This window comes from Chinchilla lanigera, unplaced genomic scaffold, assembly GCF_000276665.1.
Source record: "Chinchilla lanigera isolate Chin_1 unplaced genomic scaffold, ChiLan1.0 scaffold00110, whole genome shotgun sequence".
NCBI classification, from domain to species: Eukaryota; Metazoa; Chordata; class Mammalia; order Rodentia; family Chinchillidae; genus Chinchilla; species Chinchilla lanigera.
The window spans coordinates 616123-627948 of NW_004955511.1; the positions used below are offsets into that span (position 1 = coordinate 616123).

Consider the following 11826-nt stretch of genomic DNA (forward strand, 5'->3'; position numbering starts at 1 on the left):
ATAGAGAAATTCACAAGTAGAGGGCCACTGAATATGTCAGATTTGCATATGATCTGGCATCTTAATTGATGGGCTATCAGAATTACTTCCTGGACGATGTCACTAAAGATAACTTTATTTGCCATGAGGGAGCAAGAGATTCCTGGCATGGAGGGAAGTGAATGGTGTTGGCACCAGTGAAAGAAGTAGAATGATTCTTTTGTGTCAGTCTTTTCCATGAAACCTCTTTATGCTGCAGCGCTACCTCAGATTGTTACTGTTCTCCATAACCAGCGACATAAGGAGAAAAAGAGCACACTAGATGTTCCAAAATCAGAGGTGGAAGGGAAGGAAAGAGGAGAAGATTGTGCTGGAGGGGGAGAAAGAGATAGAAAGAGAGAGAGAGAATGGTAGAAGGGGGGAAAGAAGAAGGCGAGGGAGAGGGAAAGGATGATACCTAGAAAAGTGAAGATTTTATATAAGTTTTTATTATAGCTCCTGGCCAAGTAAATATTTTACTTGTATATTCCTGGCCAAGAAAACTTTGCCTAATTGTATTAAGTGCCTCATCTTGATGCCAATTCCTAGTACACATATGAAGCATGTGCAATGTGACAGAACCATTTTCCTTAAGATTAGGATCTGTAGTTAGCTTATTATTTGCAAATATGATTATTAGTAAAAGAAACATGTTAATAGCTCAACCTAAAATTATAATCATGCTATGGTAGTCAATAAATTGGTATATTACCAAGAATCTGAGACTTCCTTCTGTTCATGACTGTAAAGATTTTTCTTTAGCTGCATGCCTTTGGGAAAAACAAGGCTTCCCTGGATATAGAATAACCTAGAAAAATTTTATAATCCAATTTATTATCCTAAAGTAAATGAAGAAATAATGGTACTTAGGGTTCATAAACTGAAAAGTATACTTTCTGAAAAAGGTGCTGAGATTTATTTTGGTGTCTCATTTATTGTGTCAGACACACAAATAGATGTAAATAACATATGCATATAAATATAAAGGCACAAGTGAAGTGTTTGGGCTCTCGATACTAATGTTGCTATGTGACAATTTACAAAAAACTTTCAAAATTTCTGATTTTCATTACTTATTGCAGAGGTGAGAAAAGAATTTATCATATGAAGTTTATATTTTATACATTTACATTGTACAAACAGCTGGAAGTTTTCTCTGAAGATTTTATTAAAAACACACAGAAGTGCATTTATTTACTGTACTTGTATATGTATTGCTTATACTTGTAAATATTAAATATCACAAGTGAGAAATTGTGATTTAATTTAATAATTTCTTTTTTTTTTTTTTTTTCTGGTACTGGGAACCGAACTCAAGACCTCATGCTTGCCAGGCAGGCGCTGTGCCATTGAGCTAAATCCCCAGCCCCTCCATTTTTTAAAAAAATATTGAAAGCCTGGGGATATAGCTCAGCCACACAGTACCTGTCTTGTAAGCCCAACGTCCGGAGTTTGATTCCCGGTACAAAAAAAAAAAAGATAAAATATTGAAATATTGTCATTATATTTTTGCATTCCTGCAGATGTAATTAGTATAAATAGCTAAATAGCAAGACTGTGAAAGAAATATTTTTGTCCATTCTCCAGACTGTGTGAGAAGAAAGAACCAAGCGTCTTATTTTATCTCTGTTCTTATTTTCATTTTCAGGGTTAACTTTCATTTTCTGACAAACAGAAACAATGCTACCGTCAGAGCGCAACAAGAGTGGAACCACATTCATCCTTTTGGGCTTCTCAGATTATCCAGAAATGCAAGTACCTCTCTTCTTGACTTTTCTAGCCATCTACAGTGTGACTGTGGTAGGGAACATTGGGATGGTTGTAATAATCAGACTTAACCCCAAGCTGCACACCCCCATGTATTTTTTCCTCAGCCACCTCTCATTCGTGGATTTCTGCTACTCCTCCGTCATTGCTCCCAAGATGCTGGTGAACCTAGTCTCAAAGGACAGAACCATTTCATTTTTAGGATGTGCAGTACAGTTCTTCTTCTTTTGTACCTTTGTGGTGACTGAGTCCTTTTTATTAGCGGCGATGGCCTATGACCGCTTTGTGGCCATCTGTAACCCCCTTCTCTACTCAGTCGCCATGTCCCAGAAGCTCTGCGCCATGCTGGTGGCGGGGTCCTACTCATGGGGGGTAGTCTGTTCCTTGACACTGACGTGCTCCGCCTTGCAATTATCTTTTCATGGTTTCAACGTAATCAATCACTTCTTCTGTGAGTTCTCCGCACTGCTGTCTCTTTCCTGCTCTGACACGGACGTCAGCCACTTGCTGCTTTTTGTCTTTGCCACTTTTAACGAAGTCAGCACACTCTTCATCATTCTGTTGTCTTACGTGTTCATTGTTGTCACCGTCCTCAAGATGCACTCAGCCAGCGGGCGCCGCAAGGCTTTCTCCACCTGCACCTCCCACCTGACGGCCATCGCCATCTTCCACGGCACCATCCTGTTCCTCTACTGTGTGCCCGACTCCAAGAACTCCAGGCACACGGTCAAAGTGGCCTCCGTGTTTTACACGGTGGTGATCCCCATGTTGAACCCGCTGATCTACAGTCTGAGAAATAAGGATGTGAAGGACACGGTCCAAAAAATCATGCACACCAAAGTATTTTCTAATTGAGGATGATATTTTCATGGAGTTTTTCTCTAATACAAAAATTGCACATCAAATTGTTTTAAGCATGGCATTAAAATTCATAATTAACATTGTTCAATTGAATGGAAACAGATTTTGCTTTCAAGTGAATAAACTTGGGTCCTTCCTTTTCTTGCTGGAAACCATTAGAAATCTTTCCCTTTTTTATTTTGAGGAAAGGTCTTGCTAGGCTCTTCAGGACGGGCTCATACCTGCTTCTCTGTCTCAGCGTCTCCTGGCCCAGGACTGCATGTGTGTGTCACCACGCTGGCTCCGTGTATAACATGTCTTCTCCAAGGTTGAGGTACCGTGAAAGAACTCATAATCGGAGTGTGAAAATTAAAGGGTAACTTATATGTGCGTATATCTCATGATTTTCCTTAAGTAACTCAATAAATATTATTTCTATCCCTTTTTTACATAAGACATGAGGAGTAGACTGAAATCTCAATCCTATGAAGTAAGTGGCTATTGTAGGAGGCAGAAAATAATAAATACTACAGAAAGTTTAAGAGAAGGGACATTCAAACCCACCCAGATACTACACGAACTAAGTTACACAAAGGAGAATGATCAGTTTGTTTGGAGATACATTCAGTAGTGAAGGAGGTTTATTTAGAGGAATACTGCAAAAATAAAATCAAAGAGACAAAACTGTAATACTGACTCTGGTTCAACAAATATTTTTTTGACCTAAAGCAATACAAGTGTGATGTGTGTGTGTGTCTGTGTGTGGGGGTGTATGTCCGCGTGTGTGTGTTGTATAGATTGTACCAGTTACTTGACACTTGAATAAAATATGGTCTATATCCTGAAATGTTTTTAAAGTCATTTTAACATGGTATTGTGGTAATCTGTAATAGACTGATCCAAAGGCTCAGAAATGATACATTGGATAATAGCAAATCTCTTATGCTGCTTTACATGTGTTTCATGGTGTGCTATTATTCTATGGGAATAATCTTTATTCCCAGTCTTTTGTACTTTTTAAAATATGAGCATGGCTATAACTTCTGAACCTTTCTCAGTGGAAATTTCACTTGACTTCCTAAATGTGCGTACCGTCATTTCAAGGGTTGAAACCTTGCTACCTACATAAACATCTTCAAAATAAAATGAAAACCATGCCTCAACACATTTCACATTTCAGGTTAAAAATATCAGGCATTTTAGCTTAATAACTCATTTTGTTTCACTAAGCATTTCCTTCTCTTTACTCAGTGTTTCAGGATGAAATTTCAAATATTCACCAATATACAGAAAGAAATAAATTTCTATGTATTTTAGTAGGGGATTAAAAAAGTATGTGGTACAGATTTCTATGAGATCAATAAAATTATTTGGTACTATGAAATCATTTGGGACTTCTGATCAATATTAATATGTTCACTTTATATACATTATTATATATAAAATCACTTAAATAATTATTGCATGTAGAAATCCAAACATATCAGCAACAGAATTTTGGATGGATATTGGCTATTGGCTATCATATGAACAACAAACCAAGCAAGAACCGCCCACTGACATCATACCAGCATTGAACTATGCAGGTGTTTCAATGATGACTAGTATTGCTAACTCTGTGGCATTTTATTAAATTAATATGTTAAAACATGATGTGTTTAAATGCAGCCATTAATGCCTTTATGGGGTTATTTAACTTACCTACTTTATTATCACTGATACATGATAAAATACCTTTTTCTCTTTTTTAATCAAATGGGTGGAACACTAACCACTTCACACTGAAAATGGTAGAGAATGTAGGTCATGTAAAAAAAACTCCAAGAATTGAGAATTGGCTCAAGTGTCCTACACTGTCACGTGCACTGGAGTAGTCAGGGTTCCCTGAGCAAGACAAACCCACCAAAATTCAAAATAAGGAATGATGTACAGTGGAAGCCTGAAAAGATGCAAATGGAATACTAGATATTAATTTGAGGACAACTAACTACAGGAAGGAGTTTTTGCTCTTGATATTAGGGAGTGACAAGGAAGAGACATACAGTTGTCACCACAACTTCAGAACTGAGAGAAAGCACTCTAGTCAGCCAGCTTTATTCCCTCGGAGAAGGGACCCAGCTCTGCCTCTGGGCCTCAGCCTCGGGTTGGGTGAGGAAGAAGCAGTTTCTCTCCCTGGTTGTAGCCCTACCAGAGACCTTGCAGCCAGACTGTGTCGTGATAGGCTGCTCTAGCTAGCCAGGCAGAGAGTATTTTGGGAAAGTGGCAGAAGTGTCCAAATGTCCATTTTGGATGAGTTCACATCAAACGGAGCTAAAAGTCAAGAAGGAATATTCGTCCTTTCTCTAGGTCGTTTCTGCTTCCTCTCTTCCTTCCTACCCTCCCCTTCTGACTTCTTTCCTTTGACAGACTCCGCTCGGAGCACACTGCTCTGACGACGACACAGTGTCTCTTACCAGCGCCAGACAGAAGAAAGTGCCCTGGGGAGCGCAGCTACCAAATCTTAGCAGCAGCACAACGGAGAGAAGAGCGGACTTACACCGGATGGAGCACAATTTCCCGCGAGATCTGTGCTTAAAAACGCAAGCAAGAGGTTTGTTTTGCATCGTCCCATCTCAGCAAGGGTGTGTTGTAAATCTCTGTATCAGGGCACTATATATTTGAAGACAAAATTTAAAGTGAGGATGGTTACTTGCTTTTAAACTGGGGCTTATTTGAGACATTTGTAGGAAAAGTGGATGCACTTAGAAAATATAACGTTGACTGAAATAAATCAGACACTCAATACTAAATACTATGTGGTATCTCACATAGTAAGACAAAGTATAAACTAGGAGAAAAATGGGAGGATAGAAAGGTACAGGGGGATGGGTCTCTTGCAGATGTGAAGGGGTGCAGGGGACCAAGGCGAGGGGCTGGGGGAAGGAATGGGGCAAGAGGCAGAGTGATGGTATGGCAGGTATGAGGCCCGAGTAACCTCAGAGAACATGGACATTGTATGCTATAAACATGAACAAAGATTAGCAATATCAAGAACGAAGAGGGGGAGGGGATCAAGGGGAACGAAGGGGACTGAAAAAAAGAAAGAAGTGGCGCTATGCACGTGCACCCACGCCTGAGGATGACTGTAAGACATGCACACTACAAAGATGTACCAATAAAGTGAAATTTAAATAAAAGATTAACCAGAAAAATATGATGACCTTGAATAAGAGTCAGTAAAATGAAAACACACCTTCTGTTTCCGTATTGGAGGAATCAATATTATTATTCCATGCGAATTTTCTGATGCAATCTAGAGATTTAGTGTTAGAAAGCAGTCCCCATACATTCTAAAAAGTTAAAAAGAAGTATGCTGAAAGTTTTAATAAAAATAAATTTTTAATATGTGAGCAGCTAGGTATACTTAAACTGACATCAACAGTACATGATACATGTGTGCCTCAAAACTTTATCTTACTTTATTAGCATTTACAAGATTTTTCACATGTATGTTAAAATAAATTTAATGTGAACACAATTTTTACTTTAAAAATTGTTTAAAGTTGATAGGGGACCAATAGCCTTTTTGAATTAATGACGTCCTAGAGACAGATTAGTGTTATCATAAAAAATACAACTAACAGCATCTAGTGAAAGATGTAGTACCAAAAATATTAAAATGTTAGTTTATTATAATCAAATTACACAAAAATTACAATTTAATTAGTGAAGCAATTATCATATTATTAGTTTGAATTAATCCACAATGAGAGACTGTCAAAAATATTTGGTAGATATTTCAAAAGCAATATAATTAAGAGAAATGAAAACACAAATACAATAAATTAAAGTATAACATTTTATTGGGTAAGTGGAGTTAACAATAATTCAAGACAAAAAAAGTTGGAAAGCTAATTATTGAAAATCTCATGTATGTATTTTAAGTGGAATTAAGTTATGTCATGAAAATGCATTCTTTTTATTTAAACCTCTGGATTTTTTTTTTTTTTTATTGGTTTTTCTCCGGTACCGGGAACCGAACTATCGACCTTGCGCTTGCCAGGCAGGCACTTTGCCGCTGAGCTAAATCCCCAGCCCCTATTTAAACCTCTGATGAAATATTCTATATACCAAAATAGATTATAGCCCAATATATATTTATAAAAAAGTATGTATATCAATTTTATACTAATATACCTAAAATATATTTTTCACTATCAATTGGGACACTTATAACTATAAAAATGGGAATAACATCAACATAAATCATGCACTACAGAGAATCAATAGAATTTACCACAATCTGAAGTATAAAAAGTGTACTAGAGAAGCAAATGCAATTGTACCCCAGGTTTTAGTCAAATGTGACCCTAGTAGTAAATGCTCACCTGAATTATATTAAAATTATTTCTATAACTGTGCCTAGTACTGACATGTGTGGAACTTGGGTTACTAAGATAACAGCTAAACAGGTTGTATCATTTATACCACAAAAATCAGCATCCTTTCTCCAAGTATGGCAGAAAGAAATGAAAATTTTGTATTAAAAGTGATTATAAAGCCTAGGTTTATTTAACATCCTGCTAAGTGCTGTTGTAATTTGAATGAAAATTGGACATTACATAGAGGCCAGATGAGTTGTAAAAGGTAAAATTATGACTATCCAGAGAAGCATCATTTAATGCAACAGAAAATATTCTCCCCCTTCACTCATCCAGTATCTAAACATTCTTTCTCATAATTTTTTATTGTTTGTGTGGCTGGTTGGTTTTTTAGTTTTTTGAGAGACACTCTTGTTTTATAGTTCAGGCTGGACTTGAACTCACTATTCATCTCAGGATGCCCTGATACTTTAGGGATTCCTGCCTCAGCCTCCTGAACGCTGGGATTACAAGTGTTCATCACCGTGCCCACACTATTTCATCTTTGTATTTGCAATCATTAGTAAATTGATTCCTTATGTAATAATGCATATGAAATAAACATTATAATAACAATTAAAGTCTAAAACAATATTATGATAAGAATAAATTTATTGAGTATCCCCTGGAGGGTTCAGGTCTCCCACTTGGCAATATGGTACATGGATGCAAAAGAAAGACAAAGAGAAAATTTTGGAGATGAGGAACCCTGGGATGGCCAATGCTCTCTGTGGAACCAAAGGCTATGAGTTTGAAAACTATATCAGTTTTTATTGGTATGGATCTGGGAGGTGGGTGGAGGTCATGACTGAGTGCTAGGGAAGAGAACTCTGCAGGCATTGGCTATAAGGAGAAATAGAGTAATTTTGTACCAGGCACAAAGTCTCTGCAACTATCAATACAACAGAGAGCTTGATATATGCAAGGATGGCACCTATACTACAGGAGTAATTCTTTCTGAGACCCAAGGCTTCAGATGAGATGGTATCTCATGTCTTAGCCCTGGAATCTCACAGGCTCCTACTTCAGCCCTCATTCCAACCATCAGTGTGTATGGAGGGGAGCAATTCTCATCCGAATGCTATAATGAGACAAGTGGGCACCTTGGCCAGACTCGATCACATTCTTTTAGCCAGCTAAGAGAACATCTGTTTCAGTATAGCCAGTTCTACCTGAAAGAGTGAATAAAAATTAGGAGGTATGACAGAAATTGTGAAATGAAAGGAAAATGCTCAAAAGAAAAGAGCAACTGGGGTGAAGGAACAGAGAAAAGAAAGAAGAGGAAATTACGTATACATGTATATACAGGATAGCTAACACAGTTGTACTACTGACTTCTATTGCTTTACTGAAAGGAACAGTTAATGATTATTTATTTGATCCATCTTGCATGTGTCTATTTGTTTTCCCGAGAAACCACTTTGAAGATATCAGTATGTAATACAATAACCATTGGTAACTTCCTACCACTTTGTCTGTAACTCTGTATTGCCTGTATTGTTCTTATGCTGTTTTGTAAATGCATGTCTGTTTGTTAATATGTTTTCTTTCTTTTATTCTTAGAATAAATTTTAAAAAAAGAAAAAGGATGTAAGTAGTTCTTCATATCTCAGTGAATAGAGTTGAAGGAGAGGTCAGGGAAATGTCAATGCAAGGGGCTTCCTTTCCCAGGAGAGTGTAGCTTAGTGGTCTCCAACAATTGAGCCTTTATAAAATTGTGTCAGGTTACCTTGTTCCTCATATCAAAATATAGGAAAATTACTCTCCCTACTGTATTGATGCCTGTTTTGAAATTTTATATAGATATAATCAGTAAATAGAAGGACAAATCTGTATTCATTCTTTCAGCTAAAGTGAGTTACTAAGAAAAAATTCTGTTGGTTTTATTTATAATACATGGAAATGATGTCTGGTTTGCATTTATTTTGAAGAAATTTATGGAAGTCATTATTTTTCAGCTAATAAGGAAACTCCAAGCATTTTTCTTTTACAGTAAATAAGAAGTCTATTGAGGGTTCAGAGATTTTCTCGAGTTTAGAAAACAATTCATTAAAAGTTGATAATATGATGACTTCATAGAAATGATAATAGTACAAAATGGAAATTAAGTGGGCACATAACTCTCATTTTACACCTATAAGACACAATCTGTTTGTTCTATCACTGTGGTGGATTAATTAATGGGCCACCCAGCTAAACGGAATCAGCATGGTGCTAGGTGTGGAAGGCCCACATGAGGATTGTTGCCAACAACATAAAAGCAGAGCTGGAGGGAAATGCTTGCTGGTTTTCCTGATACAAACTTGGCTGTTCTCAGAGGAGCTCAGGTCCTTGCTGTCACTAGGACAGCTGTGATTCTCTTTGGGGGAGCTCTGATCTTTACCTTGAGTGTTGCTTTCCGGCGCCAGGGCACAGATCCATCATCCCACTGGCACAGATTTTCTAGCTTTCGTCATTGACCTTTGGGGTTTCCCAGAGTAGATCCTTCCTACAGACTTGCATGGGACATTGTTGTGGACTTTAGGCCTCCAGGTGGACTCATAGCGGACATTGCCATGGGCTCTAGGTCCTCAGCGGGAATCATACAGGACATTGCCGTGTCCAGGTCCTCAGCGGGAATCATACAGGACATTGCCGTGGGATCCAGCTGGACTGTTTGGAGCTCTAACGTATGGATTTCCTGTGCTTTTTTGCATTTGACTCTTTGGGTAAATATTATGAAATAACCCTATAAATTGTGCGTTCTGTATTAAATCTATTCCCTTGTGAACCCTGACTACAACAATGACTCTCGTGTTTTCTGTCATAGCTTATCATGTTGCTGCACCATGGGTCCAGTAGAAAAAACGTTCAGGAAGTATGTCACATATTATTCACACTTCTATTCATGCACAGTCATCTGTGTACATTACACAACATAACTTTACAAACACATATGGAGTTATGTCACATTAGCACACAAAAAGACATTGAATTATTAACTCTGTATTACACCATAACTGACTGGATTTTGTGCTAAATAAAATGTTTTTCTTACTGAAATGCAGTTTGAATATCTCAGTCTTTTTTTGTGCTAAATAAAATGGATTTTGTGCTAAATAAAATGTTTTTCTTACTGAAATGCAGTTTGAATATCTCAGTCTTTTTTTTCCTGTGGACCAGCTTCTTTAGTGATTTTATTTTTTAGCAGAAATATCCTTCAAAAAATCCTTAACTGTTTAGAAATTTCCCTTTTTAAAAACTCCCTACGGTAATTATTTTTTTTCCTCATACAATAGTCAGGTCTTTCATTGGCATTTTGTCAACAATGTATTTTGCATCATGGAAGGCAAGAATTACATTTGAGCTGTACTCCTACACTTAAACACATAATTCTGGTTTTAAAATCATAATCAACTTTAGGTATTTTTTATGTAATAGATAGGGAATTAATACTTATTGAATTATGAAAGATATGCCACATGTATGTTAATTGCTAACTACACAATCACATTTTAAATTACATTGCCGTTTGCTAAATGAAACTTTTAGATAAACCATATAAAATTAATTCTATTAATTTTAATGACATCCTTCAAAACAAATTTTATGAAAACTATTTGTACATCAGGGCCCAAATCAAAGAAAACTCCTGTTTAATAAGAAAATAATTTTGTATTCAAAAACATGCGGACCGTGTCCTTCACATCCTTATTTCTCAGACTGTAGATCAGGGGGTTCAACATGGGGATCACCACCGTGTAAAACACGGAGGCCACTTTGACCGTGTGCCTGGAGTTCTTGGAGTTGGGCACACAGTAGAGGAACAGGATGGTGCCGTAAAAGATGGCGATGGCAGTCAGGTGGGAGGCGCAGGTGGAGAAAGCCTTGAGGCGCCCGATGGCTGAACGCATCTTGAGGACGGTGACAACAATGAACAAATAAGACAAGAGAATAATGAGGAGTGTGACAGTTGCGATAAATATAGCAAAAATGAACAGTAACAGCTGATTCATATAAGTATCTGAGCAAGAGAGAGACAGCAGTGCTGAGAACTCACAAAAGAAGTGATCAATGATGTTGAAATCATGAAAAGATAATTGCAAGGCGGAGCACGTCAGTGTCAAGGAACAGGCTACCCCCCATGAGTAGGACCCCGCCACCAGCATGGCGCAGAGTTTCTGGGACATGGCGACTGAGTAGAGAAGGGGGTTACAGATGGCCACAAAGCGGTCATACGCCATCGCTGCTAACAAAAAGGCTTCTGTAACCACAAAGGTACAAAAGAAAAACTACTGTGCTATACATCCCGCAAATGAAATGCTTCTGTCCCTTGCAATTAGGTTCACCAGCATCTTGGGAGCAATGACGGAGGAGTAGCAGAAATCCACGAACGAGAGGTGGCTGAGGAAAAAATACATGGGGGTGTGCAGTTTGGGGTTAATTTTAATTATTACAACCATCCCAATGTTCCCTACCACAGTGACGCTGTAGATGGCCAGAAAAGTCAGGAACAGTGGTATTTGCTGTTTGGGGTAATCTGAGAAGCCCAAGAGGGTGAACATGGCTCCACTTTGGTTTGTCTCTGACACTAACATGGATTCTCCGTGTCAGAGCTTGAAGGTTAGTCCTGAAACCAAAAACAGGGAGAGTGAGAACACAAGATGTATGGTTTCCTTCCTTTATAAAGTCTGGAGAAGGATGACAATATTTTTCAGGGATTATTATTATAGAAGGTATAATACATGTCTAACATTTTAAAATAACAGCCATTCATATTTTCTTAAGAATAAAACAAGTAATCAGCTAAATTTTAAGTGCT

The 11826-nt window shown here is 37.6% G+C and overlaps 2 protein-coding genes across 2 annotated transcripts; one reads left to right on the forward strand and one right to left on the reverse strand.

Moving 5' to 3' along the window:
* Window positions 1-1698: 1698 nt before the first annotated feature.
* Window positions 1699-2640, forward strand: LOC102004742 (olfactory receptor 5D18-like). The gene has a single exon (XM_005408202.1). It carries the CDS (start codon window positions 1699-1701, stop codon window positions 2638-2640), a length of 942 nt encoding a protein of 313 aa, XP_005408259.1.
* Window positions 2641-10660: 8020 nt separating this feature from the next.
* LOC102026244 (olfactory receptor 5D18-like) lies at window positions 10661-11602 on the reverse strand. The gene is given in 1 exon segment (XM_013506404.1): window positions 10661-11602. A coding segment is annotated over 1 exon segment (942 nt).
* Between the last annotated feature and the right edge of the window lie 224 nt (window positions 11603-11826).